The 20,082-nt window shown below is 38.8% G+C and overlaps 1 protein-coding gene across 1 annotated transcript in view; it reads right to left on the minus strand.

The window, feature by feature from the left end:
* Positions 1-3,933: 3,933 nt before the first annotated feature.
* The window catches only part of tacr1a (tachykinin receptor 1a), a 44,703-nt gene continuing 28,554 nt past the window's right edge, over positions 3,934-20,082 (minus strand). The window contains exons 3-5 of the mRNA XM_067438915.1: positions 12,832-12,982; positions 10,992-11,188; positions 3,934-10,683 (exon numbers count right to left, since the gene is read on the minus strand). Of these exons, the coding sequence (XP_067295016.1) occupies positions 10,353-10,683; positions 10,992-11,188; positions 12,832-12,982 (679 nt within the window). The 3' untranslated portion in view covers positions 3,934-10,352. The remainder of the gene's footprint in view (positions 10,684-10,991; positions 11,189-12,831; positions 12,983-20,082) is intronic.

A 20,082-nucleotide genomic window follows, 5' to 3' on the forward strand; every position in this document is an offset into this window, starting at 1 on the left:
ACCGGGCCTCCCTGAAGGCCAGTTCCTATGCAGGGCAATTGGACAGCTAGCCTGACTGGCTATCATGTATTGCTATCAGGTGGTAGGCCTCCTGTAGGCCTCCTTGAAGGTGAAGTCCGTAATGCCTCACCGAGGCAGTGTGGCGGGCTATCAGTTTGTAGGCCTCATCAGGCCTCCCTGAAGATGAACTCAGCTGGTCAATCCAAGGAAGATTGGTCAATCCGCGAAGACATAAGTGCTTTGTAGATCCTTGGATTGAGCAGTTAGACTCCCCTCGCTAGTAAGGGTTGTAAAGCGCTACGCTGAGTATTGCTCTCTGGGATACCCGTCTCTGAGATTCGGTAAGCATGCATTGCTGGCAGGTATTAGGGCTCACCAGGCCTCCCTGAGGGCTTGCTCTGAGGTGGCAGGCTTCTCTAGGCCTCCATAAAGGTGATTCTGGATGCTGTGGCAGTCAGCATGGATTACTATCAAGTGGTAGGCCCCTCTTAGGCCTCCTTGAAAACTTGCTATCAGGTAGTAGGCCTCTCTGGGCCTCCTTGAAGGCGAAGTTGCTGGATGCTGTGGCAGTCAGCATGGATTACTATCAAGTGGTAGGCCCCTCTTAGGCCTCCTTGAAAACTTGCTATCAGGTAGTAGGCCTCTCTGGGCCTCCTTGAAGGCGAAGTTCCCTACATTGGGTGAGATTCGGTCTGAGAAGGACTGCCAGGTTTCAGTCCCTCAGTCTGGATGCCTCACAGAGGCAGTGTCCGGAGACTCTGTTTTCCTGAACAGACAGGGTTGGCCGAACCGAGCTGTCCAAAGATAAATTGCACCAGGTCAGGCCTCCCTGGAGGCAAGTTATCAGGTGGTAGGCCTCATCAGGCCAACAGGAAGGTAAACTCGACTGCTTGGGAAGTTAGCATGCATTGCTGCTAGGTAGTAGGCCTCACCAGGCCTCCCTGAGGGCTAGCTTTTAGGTGTTAGGCTTCACTAGGCCTCCATAAAGGCGAGTCTGATTGCTCTAGCGGTCAGCAATATTGCTATTGAGTGGTAGGCCTCCCTTAGGCCTCCTTGAAACTTGCTATCAGGTAGTAGGCCTCTCTGGGCCTCTTTGAAGGCAAAGTTCCCAAGATTAGGTCTTCTTTACCAGTTCTTTGTAGAATAGAACCTTTGGTAGTTTGGCCTACAGCTGGGGGTTACCCACCAGGCAGTGCTCCCCTCTCTAAGGGTCATCTATGAGCACACAGCCACCTAAGTTTGATCGGACGGTCGTAGGCCCCTCGCGTGCCCTCCCTGTTAGATCAGTCCGTAGGCCTGTCTGGCCTCCTGAGCACTTCTGTAAGATAAGTGCTCGGTAGATCCAAAGATCGAGCAGGTGAACTCCCCTCGCTAGCAAGGGTTAGGAAAGTGCTACACTGAGTACTGCTCTCTAGGATACCTGTCTCTGAGATCCGGTCTGAGGAGGATACTGGTAGCTCGCAGTCTCTCAGTCTGGATGCCTCACCAGACACCAGGTCAGGCCTCCCTGGTGGCATGCGGGAAAGGTTTTTCCGAATAGTGACTGGCTGGGGTGCCCTCGGGCCCCCTGGCCACATTCCCTTAAAGGGACCCCTTCTGTTGAAGTCCCAGGCCTTTGAGCAGTCTGAGTAGGACCTCATGTGTATGCATTAAGGTTTCTCTTGAGGCTTATAGCTTGGGCTATGAACGTAGGGAGTGCTGTCACTGACAGCCCAGTGTGACCAGAGGGGGAGTGGTTTAGGCTTTTCAAGTTTAATTTGCTTGTCCTAACAGTTGTCACTGCCAGTGGGCATGCACTCCCCTCAGCATGGCGGCATTGGCATATCATTCCCTGAAGCGTTCTAGGACGCAGTTCGAGTTCCCTTTCGAAAGGGAATGTCTCAGGTTACGTATGTAACCTATGTTCCCTGAGAACAGGGCCTCGGGGCCATGCCTCGGGGCCTGCCTGCCGAACAGTGCCTTCAGACCATAGACTGTAAAAAAATATGGACGTAGTGTCCGTGACGTCACCCATAGGATTCCGATAAGCCGTTCTGAAGCTTAAAGTATGGCCGAGCTGGGCGTTGCCATCTTGTGAGCGAGTCATCGCGTGTCACTCCCGGATAACAGAAAATGGGCAAAAAGGCGGGATGTGCGCGGAGCTGAGGTGACGCAATAACTATAGACGGCGGATAAATGGCTATCCACCTGTAACCACGCCCTTAATTATGCAGAACCTTAAGGCTTTATATAACGTAAACGAATGAGTTATAAAAAAATTCACCCCCCTCAGAGTTGTCATGAAGATCAAAATTAGCCTTATAAGCCAAACCCACAATTTGTACCAGACTGTAAACATGTTTTTTTCTGCTTTAAAGTTGAGAATTTTAACATGGGGCTCAATGAGATTCTGCTCCCTTCTGGAGCCTGTCCCTAGTGGCCAGTTGAGGAATTGCAGTTTACATTACTTCCGTATTGGCTTCAAGAGAGATCGCGGGAGGTTGCCGCTTGCTTCAGACTAAAGATGTTTGCAAGGCGCCCTTATATACTTCCTGGTTGCACATTGAAGATGTCATGGGCTGTCGCCGGTCAATAGGATTGACGTGATTCGATAGTTGCTTCAGACACGTCATGCTGGAAGCGTTCCCCGAAGCGTTCTAGGACGCAGTGTTTCGTTCCCTGTTGTCAGGGAACATAGGTTACATCCGTAACCTGAGCTGTTTGGAACAATTTGGGTGTGACTAAATGATGACTTTTTGATTTTCATCAAAAATCTATGCCATTAATTACTCTCCCTTATGTCGTTCCCAACCTGTAAGCCTTCGGAACACAAATTAAGATCTTTTTGATGAAATCTGAGAGCTTTCTCTACTCTCCATTGACAGCTACGCAAATGACACGTTGACGCTTAAAAATGTTCATAAAAAGATCGTAAAACTAATCCATATGAATTAATCGCTTTAGTCCAAAATTTTCTGAAAGACACGATCGCTTTATATGATAAACAGATTGAATTTAGGCTTTTATTCATGTACTGTATAAACATTCATCAACTCGCTCATTAGTTATGGTAAACAGAAGCTCAAACAGGTTCACTTGATGTGCGAGGATCAATGAGGTTCATTCTTGTGTGTTACGCAGCAAGTTTGAGCTTCCTCAAGGACCAATGAGGTTCATTCTCATGTATTACTCAGCAAGTTTGAGCTTCCTCAAGCCGGTTCACTTGACGTGCAAGAACCAATGAGGTTTATTCTCGCATGCAGCAAGTTTGAGCTTCCTCAAGGACCATTGAGGTTTATTGTCATGTGTTACGCAGAAAGATTGAGCTTCCTCAAGAACCAATGAGGTTCATTCTTGTGTATAACGCCGCAAGTTTGAGGTTCCTCAAGCAGGTTCACTTGACGTGTAAAAACCAATGAGGTTCATTCTCATTTGTTATGCAGCAAGTTTGAGCATCCTCAAGGAACGATGCGGTTCATTCTCATGTGTTACGCAGAAATTTTGAGCTTCCTCAAGAACCAATGAGGTCCATTCTCGTGTTACACACCAAGTTTGGTTCTTGTGAGTTACCCAGCAATTTTAAGCTTCCTCAAGGCAGGTTCGGATGAGCTGCTGTTTCTGTTCGTTGATCCATGTTCATATGTGAATAAAAGCCTCAATTCTTATGGATTAGTTTTACAGTATTATCTTTTTGAAGCTTCAAAGTGTCAGTTGCATAGCTATTTATAGTAGAGAAAGCGCTCAGATTTCATTAAAAAGATCTTTATTTGCGTTCTGAAGATGAAAGTCTTATGGGTTTGGAGCAACATGGGGGTAAGTAATTAATGACAGAATTTTCATTTCTGGCTGAACTAACCCTTTAAAATGATAAGCAATATAATTAAGCAAATAATTATTTTCATGATATATGAATAAAATTAAAAATAAAAATAAAATTTATCACACACCAAAAAACTAAATCCATAGTTTTAATGCTAAACGAATAAGCATCACAACATTATACACAATATGAAAAATGGTTATACATTTTGATGCTTTGTGAAGATTACATTTAACAGTGTTATTCAATTATTAGTCTTTTTAAAGGTGAATATCAAAAGTAATATAATGTAAATTTAATACAATGTAAAAAAAGTGCAGTCTCAAAAACATGAGTAATTAAATAAACAATATTTATAATTTTAAAATAACAAAACAACAAAGTAGCATTTTAAAATGTGTATTAAATGAATAATTTAAGCTGTAATTACCAATCTCAAGGCCAACTAGCACTAAATATAAATGAATTATTTAGATATTCACCACAAGTCTCCAAAACTTTCTTAAGAAAAGAGGGCGGCAAGAAAAGATTGACTTAGATTAACTCTTTTTGACATCTTTTGTAAGAACAACAAAGATCAACCCTGCTCCGCAGACAAGAGCAGAGCTCAACATCTGACAACTGAGCTGAATTTCAACGAGACATTGATAGCTCTAACCTACTGTGAGACACACACTTGTGTCTTTCCCTCTGCTCAATAACTTCAGTGGCACATTATGTCACAAGTGATTAACATGATCTATCCTAACTAGATGAACCTGCTTGATTTGCTTCACGACTTTAATGCCAAATGGAGATGTTCAAACTCTTCCCTTCAAAGCACACACAGGCCTGAATACAGATATATTAGACGACGCAGAAGCATACAAAGACCTTTACAAAAGCATACATGAAATGAGAGCAACTCAGCACTAACACTGAAAGCAAAAGTGGAAAGAAAAACTTGAACCATAGTCACTGAAAAGTCCAGTTACATGTTGGTGCATGTTCATATTGCAATATAATAAACTAACTCTTTTATAATATATTACAAACACATATACTGCCAAAAGCATATATTTACAAAATATCTATCTTGGTAAATTCATTAACAGGCAATGCACAGTCATTAATAAGTCATTAACACTTATATTCTTAATAGACTGTTTGTTGATGTACTTTCAGATATGAAAATACATATGAAAATATATAAATCAACATTGAATTACATTTCAAACGATGATAAAAGGCATACAACTTATGATAAAAGATGTGAGATGGCACTCATGGCCTTCAGAAGAAGCTGAAGTTTACATGTACCAGGGTTCCTATAAGTGTGCAGATGTTGTTCTGTGAACCTGTCACATTGTAATACAGGCTTTGCAAAAAGAGTGTTTGTGAAAGATGGATCAGCGCCAACTCTATTAGACAGAAAATCCACAACACGCGACATGAGTAATCGGCAGCGCTGTTACTCCTTTCACAAAGAAAGAGAAATTAGGGCCTATACACAGAAAACCTAAAGGTACAGCAGCGAAACACCTCAAAAAATCCAAAAGGTCTAAAAGAGTGGAAAATGGCCATTACAAATACATTATGACACAGAAATTACATAAAAAGACTTGTCACTACCCCCTTTAATGAAAACTAATGAAAGTGGTGCCAAGAATTCTTGTGATCAGTTTCATATGAACACTTCAAGTCAGTGAAACCAGCAGCACAGGCCTCCTGTGCTGGACGGAAATCAAAGCACATCTTTCTTTCTGAATAACTGATGAACTATACCAGCTGGACTCATGTAGAGGTTTAACGCACACACACTCAAAATGTTTACGTATGGACACGAATAATATCTTTGACAGAAATCAAGCAGCCATGCAGAAAGGCCTTGGGAGGGATGTGAGGAATGCTGGAGGGTGGATGAGTAGAGTGTGAATGCTTTCATACACAGCTGTTGTCCTCCCCTCTGTGTTCTCTTCTCTTGGGTAATTACTCTGATTATAGAGAGATAGAGCTGATGAGAGCAAATCCTCCTGTGCTCACACACTCATAGATAAATGCAGTCCACAGAGGTGCCACAAAACCAGACGAAAAATCCTTTTGTTTTTATTTTTTTTATGTGATTACCTATGCCTTTCTTTATGTTGATCTTAAAGGGATTGTTACCCCAAAATTAAAATTTTGTCATCAATTACTCACCCTTTCTTATTATCTGTGGAACACAAAATAAGATATTTTGAAAAATGTCTTTTTTGTTGTTGTTGTTGTTGTTTTGTTTGTGTCCATACAATGCCAGTGGGTTTTGGTGTTGTGAAAATATCGTATTTGGCTTTCTTTGTTATTATACACATTATATATTATTATTAATTATTATTTCTCTAAAAGTCAATGGTTTGCAATAATTATGCATTTTTTGTTTTGTAATAAGCTTTTTATGCTCACCAACACTGTGACATTTGATCAAAAAACTGTATAAACTACATTGTTAAATATTATTGTTTTATTTTTTAATATACACTCACCTAAGGGATATTAGGAACTCCTGTTCAATTTCTCATTAATGCAATTATCAAATCAACCAATCACATGGCAGTTGCATCAATGCATTTAGGGGTGTGGTGCTGGTCAAGACAATCTCCTGAAATCCAAACAGAATTTCAGAATGGAAAAGAAAGGGGATTTTGAGCATTGCATGATTGTTGAGTATATCACAATCTGCTCAGTTACTGGGATTTTCACACACAACCATTTCTAGGGTTTACAAAGAATGGTGTGAAAAGGGAAAAACATCCAGAATGCGGCAGTCCTGTGGGCGAAAATGCCTTGTTGATGCTAGAGGTCAGAGGAGAATGGGCCGACTGATTCAAGCTGACAGAAAAGCAACTTTGACTGAAATAACCACTCGTTACAACCAAGGTATGCAGCAAAGAATTTGTGAAGCCACAACACGCACAACCTTGAGGCGGATGGGCTACAACAGCAGACCCCATCAGGTACCACTCATCTCCAATACAAATAGGAAAAAGAGGCTACAATTTGCACAAGCTTACCAAAATTGGACACTTGAAGAATGGAAAAATGTTGCATGGTCTGATGAGTCTCAATTTCTGTTGAGATATTCAGATGGTAGAGTCAGAATTTGGCGTAAACAGAATGAAAACATGGATCCATCATGCCTTGTTACCACTGTGCAGGCTGGTGGTGGTGGTGTAATGGTGTGGGGGATGTTTTCTTGGCACACTTTAGGCCCCTTAGTGCCATTTGGGCATCGTTTAAATGCCGCTGCTTACCTGAGCATTGTTTCTGACCATGCCCATCCCTTTATAACCACCATGTACCCATCCTCTGATGGCTACTTCAGCAGGATAATGCACCATGTCACAAAGCTTTGATTCATTTCAAATTGGTTTCTTGAACATTAAAATTAGTTCACTGTACTAAAATGGCCCCCACAGTCACCAGATCTCAACCCAATAGAGCATCTTTGGGATGTGGTGGAACGGGAGCTTCTTGCCCTGGATGTGTATCCCACAAATCTCCATCAACTGTAAACTATCCTATCAATATGGGCCAACATTTCTAAAGAATGCTTTCAGCACCCTGTTAAATCAATGCCACGGAGAAATTAAGGCAGTTCTGAAGGCGAAAGGGGGTCAAACACAGTATTAGTATGGTGCTTCTAATAATCCTTTAGATTAGTGTATGTTTAGCTTTAATGAGCATAAGACTTCTTTCAAAATCAAAAATCGAATCCAATCTTTTGACTGGTCATAAAATGGGCCAAGCCCAAAATGACAAAAAATTTTTTATTGTTTTTTAATTTTTACACTTTTAATTGTCCAAGAAATTTGTCAAATTTAAGCTAATGTAGGTTACACTTTATTTTAAAGTGTCATTGTTACAGTGTAATTATATATTTAAGTACTGAGAAATATTAATTAACAACATGTACTTACTATAGGGTAAGGGTAGGATTGGGGTTTTGAGTAAGGTTTAGTTAGTTTAGTTTATGTAATTATGCATAATTAACTCTAATTACTGTTATTAGGTAAGTAAAATGTGTTGTTGCCAACATATTTAAAAAGCAATTGCTGTCTCAAACAAACATCAAAGACAGAGTAGTTTTGGCAGAAAATGGGAATTTGTGGAGTGGTAAATCATAATGAAACATGAGTGGCATGGTGATGCTCCAGAACAGTGTCTTTGAAAATCTGCTAATATAAAAAAGCACTGGAGGAAGAGGTGTCATTGTGTGGGGAGCCTTTTTAGCTACTGGTATTGGTGAGCTACTTCACTGTGAAAAGTCATTTAATGCTTTGGAGTACAGGAGAATATTACAGAATGGCTTGCTTTCCACAACTGAAAAGTTTTTATCTAAAGAGGAATGATCAGATATTATTTTTCAACAAGACAATGCTCCATCAGGCTCATGTTTTGGCAAGTCCAGATTTGAAACCTATAGTGAATATTTGGTCTCACATTAAACTCAAACAAGCTGGGGGACATTTTTAACCACCTATTCATGATCTGTTTGAAGCCCTTAACATTGATGGGAAAACACTAGGTGTGTCTCAGTGAGCTCCCTAGTTCAGTAGTCAGGGCACTGATCAGGACATAAGTCAATGGTACTCTTCTTCCTGTCTGCAGGGTTACCCCCATGGTTAAAACATGTAAAGATAACAAAGGGGAAGGCTATCTACAGTATTTGTGCAATTCTTGCTAATATCCTGCCCAGTGATTTGTGATTAAAATTGTTAAGACCATTAAAATATTTGCCAATTTTGGCTTAGCACACTATATACACATATAGTGTGAAGACAGATGCGACTCTGCAAAAGCCTTACTGATGGTTAAAAAAAATGTGTGTAGATCAGGAACAGAATGTGGCTCATTTACTCCTGGAATGAGCTGTTAGCACCTGCCAAACAGTCAAGCACATTCAGATCACATTCATTTACAGTGCACTATGTTCAGAAATATTCAAAACATATTGCACCATAACTAGACTTCTGCCACTGTGCGAACAATGAAAGCTGAGCCAGACAATCATACTTGCTCCTCTGTTTTGGAAAAACAGATCACTGTCACAATCCTGGTCAAGAACAGCAGCAGGTGTTCTTTCAACCCCCCATCCCACATCCGTTGCGTAACTTTTATAACCCCTCACCGCTTTTGTCCCATAATCCTATGTACCTCGGTATCATATTGCATCGACTGTATCCAGGGAGGTGCCTGAAGAGCTAATTTTACTTTGGCCTTGTGCAGTGTGAGGGAGATGTGTGCACAAGCACATGTATGCTTGTACAATAAAATAACTACAGAATTGGCACTTCACTAAGCCTCAACTTATATATTACAAAAAATTCTCACTTGCAGTCTCCGCGTAATAAAAAAAAGGCATAGCCTGGCTGTAAAATAAGCTTTGTGATGTCATTAATTTCAGCCTCCGTAAAAAACTAACATCTAATAATTTGTTATCACTTTATGAGCACATTTTACTGATAATCAGGCTGCTCATCTCGTCTACAACAGCAACAGTAACCAAGGTGGCAACAGTAACCAAGGGGCGGAGCTTAGTGAAGAGTCAATTAAAAAAAGAACATAAAAGAAAGAAATGAACAGACGGGGAGAAAAAACAACAACTAAAAAGACACGTTCAAAAGAAAGAAAAAAAAATCCTTGTGCAAAAATTCTTTGCGCATCACGTTTTTCCCCAGATCTATTCTTCAGAGCAGCACAAAATCAGTGGCATTTTAGAGCTTTCACCACTAGCTTTTGTGCTTCCAGGCACATGCTGAAAAGTCATTTCATTTGCCTGTGGAAGTGTTGATATTGACAACTGACATAGTTTATGTTCATTTCACAAGCTGGATCACTGCTTTAACTGACCATGAAACCACCGTAGCTTTTTCAGTAATATAATCTCTGCCCTCTGTTTTTTTTCTTTTCTTCAGTCTCAGCCGGTTTAGAGCTTTTGAAGGCAGAATGTGCATGCAGAGAAAATATGATGTGAGGTCTCAAATAATCTCCCCACACGAAGATAAGCCACTGAAGAAACAACATGTGCTCAAATATCATTTGAGCAAGGTGGGCTATCTTGGGTGATTAAAAGGGGTTTGTTTTTACTTATTCCTGTTCCAATTATAAGACCAATATAAGTGGCCATATATACTATAATGACTCATTGTTCCACTGCATCACATGTCCATTAATGTAAACTTTTCAAATGTCTTCAGTGATAGCAGGATCAATAAATCAGGCTCTAATTTAAGTCGGCACAATGCAATGCCAATTTTTATGTTGGTAAAAAAGCATTTGCAAAAAATCAATGTAAATGTTCCTCTAATCATAGTTTAACGGTATGAATAGAATGTGTCAAGAATGGAAGATGACGGATCGTTTGAAATGAAAAACACTTGCTGTGTGTGTCCTCGACCAGCTAAAACACACCTGCACACACTCAAGGTAATCCTCAAGATTTACACTGGGAGAGAATTTAAGAGGATTCATCAAACGATTGCATCTTAGAAAGATGGTGACATTCGTCCTGCTTGACTCTTGTGTTTCTGTGCTCTTATTCCTGTATGTTATTACTGGAGTAAAAACTGGAGGTCTCTGACACGGTCTTGGAAATACTGCGAGAGGACGAGCCATTGGAGGCGAACTCCCTGGAAGGGCTGTGAGCTGCCGGCTTCCCAGCAGCCCCTCTGATGCTCCCAAAGGTAACCTTGTGGCCATCTTCGCACGGCTGCGTCACGCAGGACACAGTGGTCTCCATTCGACTGGCCCTGTACAAACTGGTCTGGGTTTGAAGGTACCGGGTGGACTTGAGCTCTAGACCCTCGTAGGATCCCTCAGGGACGCATGGACAGCAGCGGAACGCTTGCTTAAATCCGGCACGGAACCTGAGGAGGTGTGCAGAAGCACAGAATAATACATAAATGTGATGATGATGAGTTTGAAGGTGAAAATTGACTAGAGGATATTATTACTTTGTCTTTTTAAATGCTTTTGTGATGGATTTTCAGCATCTGAGGCGGTAAAACCAGGATTATATTACAGAATAATACATCACAACATTGGACTGTATAAGGTACAAAGATGGATAATTTCGAACAATAATGATATCACAGTAAATATTACAGCGACTCTGGAAAGAGATGCGACTGTGTGTGTGTGTCAATTACTGTGTTTTCACTCCAGGTGAAATTACCTGTCATTGAGGCAGCAGTAGATAATGGGATTGTACATAGTGGAGCTCATTGCCAGCCACATGATAGTCAGATAGACCTGCTGAATGAAGGGATGCTCGAACAGGTGCGGGTAGAACTGGTGAATTAGGAAATAGACATGATAGGGCAGCCAGCAAACAGCGAACGTACATACCACCACAATCATCATCTTCACCACCTGAGGGTCAGGAAAAAGGAGTAGAACATTTTAATATTGGTTATCCTGTATGCCTATAAATACAGTTTCTGTCCTTCATGCATTTCCTGAGCTTCGCATGCTGCCCACATTGCACGAAAACTGGCAGAATGCAGTCAAGACATAATTTTCTCGACATTAACTTTCAGGAGGTCCAATGGCCCTAAGCCACCACCAGCAAGCAGCATGCAAACATGTAATAACATGTAACCCATTTATCAAAGAGCCAAATTTCAAAAACAGCTCAAATTATATTTTAATGGTTATTTTTTATGTTTAACATGCTTTTCCCAGCTTACTGTAATGTGAAGCAACAATAAGTAAGGCATATGCAGGTTGATTTCCCAAATTAGTGTAATAATTTGTTGCAACCTGACACATTGGGTCAAATAATGGCATGAGTTTTGGTGGAACTACTTGTTGATCTGAAAGTAAAAAAATATGGATGATGACAGTATTTGGGAAACCAACACATCTTTCCATTTGGTGTAACTAGTGGTGCTAAAATCACACACTATAGCTTTAAAGGTACACTCAGTAATTTTCCTTTACTCAAACTGCACATTAAGAAATTAATAGTACTAATAAAAACTTTTGTATTTCAAAAGCAGTGAGTTGCATGATGGACAGACACACACACACACACACACACAATGAATTTTCCAGGCTGGTTTGGCTAATGTCCATGCACATTCATGAGTTAACTGGACTACATTGTTATGATTTCTCCCATTCATTTTTATACAAGGTGATGTCTCACCACCTTAAAATCTCTCTAGAATTATGCATTTCTACAATGGCATCAGTAACTGAAATCTTTAGTGTGATGCTGCATCCATGCTGCCTCTGCATATCTCCAAATTGGTGGTCATACCGACCAACACAATAACAACAACAAAAAACAATTACTGAGTGCACCTTCAAAAAACATTTTTTTTTTTTTTTTTTTAGCAAAATCATTTTATTTTGCACTGATCTTTTTTTGTCGTTTGGTCACTGTTGTTCTAGGTCTGTGAAAGGTAGGACTAATGCCTTAAACTACTCTCGTTCTACAACACTGGAGATTCCTGATCAGCAAGTGTGTCTAAAATCGGCATGAAAACCACCATGACACACTCTGCCAGAAGCCAGAGTATGCAGTAGAAAATCACTCCGTCACCAGCGGACTGTCACAGACTCTTTGATGTTTATGAGGCTCAAACCTAAAACAGGGACATACGAGTGCTCAGGGGTAGTCACATTGTGTCATCATACTTGTGTGATAACATGATAGATTAAGATATTTTGTGTACGGGAGGAGTTGAAAATGTTAAGGCAAAACAATAGCCATAAAATGTAAAGTAGATAATAAAGAGGAAATGGTGTATCTTCAAGTGTGGGGACTGGGGCAGACATACACACCCAGAATACAGATGAAAGAAGCAGACGGACCTTCTCACTGCAGGTGAGTTTCATCGTGATTATTTCATGCGGCCCTGTTTGACCCTTCTCTCCTTGTGTGTGAACTCTGTCTGCTCTATTAACTCAGAGTTCAGTGTCTGACTTGGACTGTGTGTATATGCAAGTGTCATTGGTTTAAAGAATGATGAAAAAAAGGAGGAGCAAGAGGATGATGTGATAAAGACCTTGCGTTTGGCATTCAGCTGCTCTTGGTAACGGTCAGACGAATCTCCTGGGATCTCACTGGCCCACAGAGTCAAACCCACTACCAGGTAAGCACAGCCCATCACCAGGAGAGGGAGGAAGTAAATCAGCACCGCTACACACACAAAGTACCTTCAAAGAGATAGATAGATAGATAGATAGATAGATAGATAGATAGATAGATAGATAGATAGATAGATAGATAGATAGATAGATAGATAGATAGATAGATAGATAGATAGATAGATAGATAGATAGATAGATAGATAGATTAATATAACTCAAACATTTCTAGATAGTATAATTCATTTTGCACCAGTTTGAACATTCTTATTAACTTACCATCTCAAATCCACTTTTAATATGCAAAATATATACAGGTTTGAAAAAATTAAGAAACCACTGCCATTTTTTCTTAAATCAGCATCTCTGATTGCTGTGTCTCATTTCGTTAAATTTCGAAGGCTGCGTCCTCCGGAGGACACGTCCTGTGTAGGATGCAGTATACGGAGTGTCCTCAATCAGAATTAAACGAGACGTCCTTCGTAGGACACACAGGCAGGAAGTATCACGTTGCTATGCCAACAAGTTCGTCCTCGTTGCGCTCTCACGCCAGTTTATATGAATGAAAATTATTTATAACTTGAAAATGACTATGAAATGTTTCTTGACAGCAATGTACTGTTCTAAATGTTTAAAAAGCACTAAACAGTTGTAATCCTGTTTACCACAACTCTGTTTGGGGTAATAGAGCTTAAAAAACAAAAACAAGCTTGAACTACTTACATTTAAACACCACATCTACACTCGCATGTATATCTGATGGTGGTTCCGTTTTTTCATATAATATTTTTTTAAAAAGACGGTTGTTAACGCTGACGCAAAGAATTGTGGGTTATCTCCAGCCGTGAAGGATACACCTCATGCACACTCCAAATTCTTGTGAAAGAAGGACGCATTCGAAGGTCGCATTTGGAGTGACCTTCTCACTTTTTAAAAATGAGACGGCCTTATGACGTATGCAGCCTTCAAATGCGACCTCTGAAGGACGCAGCCTTCTGAAATGAGACACAGCTAATGTGTTGAATTCCAACACATGCACACCTCATTCTAGTGAATGAGGTGCTGATTAGGTGATCACCTGAACCAAAACTTATTTAATAAGAAAAAGTATAAAAAACACTTCTGTGGTCATCACTATCCTCTTGCAGTAGGACCAGCTGGATGGCAAAAATTGTGCTAGTAGTACCTAAAATGTAATTGGAATAAAAAAAATGTCTATTGACCATGCCAAGGAAAGTTTTGAGTGAGGAAAAGAAGGGTTAAATTCTGGCTTTACGGGTAGAGGGATATAGTGAGCGTCTGGTTGCTTTCATCCATAAAATTTCAAAGACAGCGGTTCATAAGAACAAGGTCAAGCAGCAGACATTGGGGACAACAAAGCTACAGACTGGCAGAGGGTGAAAACAACACTCCACTGACCAGAATGACCGGCAACTCATTCGAATGTCACTCAACAACTGTAGGATGACATCAAGTGACCTACAAATAGAATGGCAAAAGCCAGCTGGGGTGAAGTGCATGGCGAGGACAGTTTGAAACAGGCTCCTACTAGGGGCAGGGCTGAATTCATACAAATCTAAAAAAATCATCAATGAAAAGCAAAGAAGAGCCAGGCTGAGGTTTGCAAGAGACCATAAGGACTGAACTGTAGAGGACTGGAGTAAGGTCATCTTCTCTGATGAGTCCAATTTTCAGCTTTGTCTAACACCTGGTCATCTAATGGTTAGATGGAGGCCTGGAGAGGCCTGCAAGCCACAGTGTCTCGTCCCCACTGTGAAATTTGGTGGAGGAGAGGTGATGATCGCTGGGGGTGTTTCAGCAAGGCTGGAATTGGGCAGATTTGTCTTTGTGAAGGATGCATCAATCAAACCACGTAAAAGGCTGTCCTGGAAAAAAAATTGCTTCCTTCTGCCAATCTTCCTTTACTTCAATTCCGACAACGTTCCCCAACTCAGGACTGGCTTTTCCAGCAGGGCAATGCTCCATGCCACACTGCCAGGTCAGTCAAGGTGTGGATGGAGGACCACCAGATCAAGACCCTGTCATGGTCAGCCCAATCTCCAGACCTGAACCCCATTGAAAACCTCTGGAATGTGATCAAGAGGAAGATGGATGGTCACAAGCCATCAAACAAATCCGAGCTGAGTGAATTTTTGCTCCAGGAGTGGCATAAAGTCACCCAACATCAATGTGGAGAGCATGCCAAGACGCATGAAAGCTGTGATTCAAAATCAGGGTTATTCCACCAAATATTGATTTCTGAACTCTTACTAAGTTAAAACATTAGTATTGTATTGTTTAAAAATTAATATGAACTTACTTTCTTTCCATTATTCGAGGTCTGACAACACTGCATATTTATAGTTATTTTGACCAGTAATTTTACCCAAACACATACCTATATTAAAACCAGAGAAACTGATAATTTTGCAGTGTCTTTAAATTTTTTACAGAGCTGTAATGATTTAAAATGCAAAACCAAGACGATGTGATTTTATCAAAACCAAAAATGTGTGTGGGGGCTCTGTAAAATTATTCATTTCAATTAGTAAAATCTTCTGACAAATGCATACATGTAAATATAATCATAAATTTAGTAAACTGGGTGCTGAATGCAAACAGCATATGCAAATAAATGCATTTATTTGAACTCTAATATCTGTCAGCAGGTGTAATTCATTCTCTGTGAATTCCTCCCACAGAAAATAGCAACGTACAATTATTAGATTTTTAATTTTTTTATTATTTTGCCATTCTCAAAGATATTTTGCTTTGCCAAATCTTGCTTTAAATCCAAATTTAAAGGGGGGGTGAAACAATCAGTTTCAGTCAATCTCATGTCAATCTTGAGTACCTATAGAGTAGTATTGCATCCTTCATATCTCCGAAAAGTCTTTAGTTTTATCATATTTATAAAAGAAATATGGGCTGTACCGAGTCTTTCCGGAAAAAACCGAGCGCCTGGAGGCGTATCGTGTGGGCGGAGCTAAAGAATGATGAGCGCAAGTACACCTGGCTGCAGCCTGCAGATCGAGGCGGGGTTGCATGTGGGGGCGGGGCTGCACGTGTCCCCCCGCCCACAACTCGTCTCATTGGTTAGTGCCAAAGTATGACGTCGATTGAGGCGGGGTTGCACCTGGAGCGGGACTGCACGACTCGTCCCGCCCGCAACTCTTCTCATTGGTTAGTGGCGTCAAGTCTGACGACGACGTTGCGGCAAACAGGAAATGCGATTAATAATATCGTTTCTTATACTTATGAAGTACTAGCATGCATAAAAAACAAAACGGTGAATCCGTTAATTACTTATACCTGGTGATAATATATAGTATCAAACACAACACATTGTAAATTGGTTTTTGGAAAACGTTTTATGTATGTAGACTACTTTCCTAACAAGGTTAGGTTACTGCTTTTGACTTTTCACATCGCAATTGTAATGTTACAATGCAATAGTTTTAAATTATTTGTAAACTGTATATTATTTATTTATAACTTATTTGTAAGTTATATATCTATTTTGGTTGTTTATATTGTTATTTTAGTATATTCTTTATGGTTACACGCATGCATTAACATATAAATAAAAGTTTAATGTTCTCAGCAAGAATGTCAAGTCTTATGATGTTATTAAAATGAATAGATTATGGGTTTACTTGATAATGAAAAGGGTTAGGGTAAAAATACCAGCATGGTTTTTATATGAATAACATGCCAAGACAAATAGTTAAATGTTATTGAGATATAAAAACCGTTTAATTAATTCGAATAAAGAAGGTGGGATTTGTATATACAACTACACACACACACACACACACACACACACACACACACACACACACACACACACACACACCTTCTCTATAATTCAATTCAAGAAGCTTTATTGGCATGACAAAAAATACATTTTGTATTGCCAAGGCATTCAAACAATAGAAAAATGATTTGTAACATCTGAATATATTTAGAGATATTAGTAATAATAATAGAACTAAAATAAAAAGACATACATAGTAGGCTATGTGCAGATGGCTAGATATAGCAAAATAATACATTTTAATAAAATATTAATGATAAAATAAATAAATAATAATAACAATAAATAAAACATGTAATACAGAAATTATGTAACAACTGAACATATACATTATATACGATGTATAATATCTCTCTATTTCTCTATATCTTTCAGATATAGATCAGATTCAGATTTGTTTTATTGGCATGAATGTAAATCATATAATATTGCCAAAGCTAGGAATTTATGAACATAATTAAAAATACATATATGAACATTAATCATAATAATAATATATAATATATACACATAGCCTACATACACACACACACGCACACACACACACACACACACACACACACACACACGCACACACACACACACACACACTGAGCTGAGGTTACTGTGGTGGACAGTAGAGAAACACACAGAGTTCAGACGCAATATATACATTACACACGTTTCAATGCCTTGGCAATACAAAATTTATTTTTTGTCATGCCAAAAGCTTCTTGAATTGAATTATAGAGAAGCTGTGTGTGTGTGTGTGTGCAATGAACTATTTGTCTTGGCATGTTGTTATACAAACCATGCTGGTATTTTTTTTTTTTTAACCCTTTTCATTATTAAGTAAATCCATAATCTATTCATTTTAATAACATCCTAAGACTTGCTGAGAATATTAAACTTTTATTTAAATGATGCGTGTACCATAAAAGATATATATAAAATATAATTATATTAACCAAATAAGATGGAAATAACAATAGAAATAACTTACAAATAAGTAATTAAGTTAATGTATATTGTTATAAACAATATACATTAACAAAAATAATTTTAAACTATTGCATTGTACAACCCCAAATCAGAAAAAGTTGGGACAGTTTGGAAAACGCAAATTAAAAAAGTAGTGATTTCTAAATTTACTTTGACTTGTATTTCATTGCAGACAAAATGAACACAAAATATTTCATGTTTTGTCTGGTCAACTTCATGTCATTTGTAAATATGCATCCTTTCCTGTCATTCAGACCTGCAACACATTTCAAAAAAAGTTGGGACAGGAGCAATTTAGGGCTAGTAATGAGGTAAAAGGGTTAAATAATGATGTGATTTGAAACAGGTGATGTCAACAGGTTATTGAAATTATGATTTGGTACAAAAGCAGCATCCAAGAAAGATCTAATCCTTTAGGAGCAAAGATGGGCTGAGGATCGCCAGTTTGCCAACAAATACGTGAGAAAATTATTGAAATGTTTAAAAACAATGTTCCTCAAAGAAAGATAGGAAGAGATTTGGATATTTCACATTCAACAGTGCATAACATAATTACAAGATTCAAGGAATCTGGAGGAATTTCAGTGCGTAAAGGACAAGGCCGCAAGCCTAAGCTGAACAACCGTGATCTCTGATCCCTCAGGCGGCACTGCATCAAGAATATTCATTCATCTATAAGCGATATCACCACATGGGCTCAGGACTACTTTGGCAAACCTTTGTCAAGTACCACAATACGTGGTTACATCCACAAATGCCAGTTAAAACTGTACTGTGCCAAAAGGAAGCCTTATGTTAACAGTGTCCAGAAGCGCCGTCGACTTCTCTGGGCTCGGAGGCATCTGGGATGGACCATCATCACTTGGTGTCTTCAGTCCCTAAACGTCTTTTAAGTGTTGTGAAAAGGAAGGGCAACATTACAAAGTGGTAAATGATTTACTGTCCCAACTTTTTTTGAAATGTGTTGCAGGTCTGAATGACAGGAAAGGATGCATATTTACAAATGACATGAAGTTGACCAGACAAAACATGAAATATTTTGTGTTCATATTGTCTGCAATGAAATACAAGTCAAAGTAATTTTAGAAATCACTTCTTTTTTTATTTGCACATTCCATACTGTCCCAACTTTTTCTGATTTGGGGTTGTAACATTGCGATGTGAAAAGTCAAAAGCAGTAACCTAACCTTGTTAGGAAAGTAGTCTACATACATAAAACGTTTTCCAAAAATTAACCAATTTACAATGTGTTGTGTTTGATACTATATTATCACCAGGTATAAGTAATTAACGGATGCACAGTTTTGTTTTATACATGATAGTACTTCATAAGTATAAGAAATTATAAACATTGTTATTAACATATGTTTTTTTTTTATTGCGAGAAAAAACATGTAATATACAACAATACAACAAAATAAAATAAAAAAAGAACAATGAAACAAAAAAATGCCAGAGTGTACAAACCTTGATAAATTAATTAAAAAAAAAGTATATTCATTAAGAATATTACAAGTCTTTTTTTATTCACAATATTATTCAAACTGGTGCAATAGTCCTTAGTCTCCTGAAGAAAATGAATAAAATGTGGCTTGGATCTTGACCATTTCTTTTTGTGTTCCCAAAATAATGAAAGGTTGAACAATAAAGGTGAAATTATTATTATTATTATTATTATTATTATTATTATTATTATTATTATTATTATTACATCCATTGGAATAATATACATATATCAAAATTATTTAATTTAAATATAACATTTGTTTTCTTTCTAATGAAATTTTCCACGTCCACCCAAAAAAATCTTTGTGTATATACAATAACAAAATAGATGAATAATATATAATTGTTCTATTGAACAAAAATCACATGAATAATCAATATCTAAATTAAACCTCTCTATCACACTTTTAGCTGGATATATACCATGTAAAAATTTAAATGTAACTTCTTTTACTTTATTATTTAAGCAGTATGCTTCAAAAATACACTAAGCTTTATTCCAGTTTATATTTCTAAATACACTGTTCCACAATTAACTTTTATGAGTAGCTGTTTCACCTGTTATAATATCCCTAATATGTTTATTAGTAGGCCTACAACTGTGTTTCAGAATATCAATGTCTCCTAAAAACATGCTGTCTTGAACATATACTGCCCCAGGACATTGTTATTAACCGCATTTCCTGATTGCCGTAACGTCGTCAGACTTGAACGCCACTAACCAATGAGAAGAGTTGCGGGCGGGACGAGTCGTGCAGTCCCGCTCCAGGTGCAACCCCGCCTCAATCGACGTCATACTTTGGCACTAACCAATGAGACGAGTTGTGGGCGGGGGGACACGTGCAACCCCGCCCCCACATGCAAC

The sequence above is a fragment of the Pseudorasbora parva genome, chromosome 3 (assembly GCF_024679245.1).
Source record: "Pseudorasbora parva isolate DD20220531a chromosome 3, ASM2467924v1, whole genome shotgun sequence".
NCBI classification, from domain to species: Eukaryota; Metazoa; Chordata; class Actinopteri; order Cypriniformes; family Gobionidae; genus Pseudorasbora; species Pseudorasbora parva.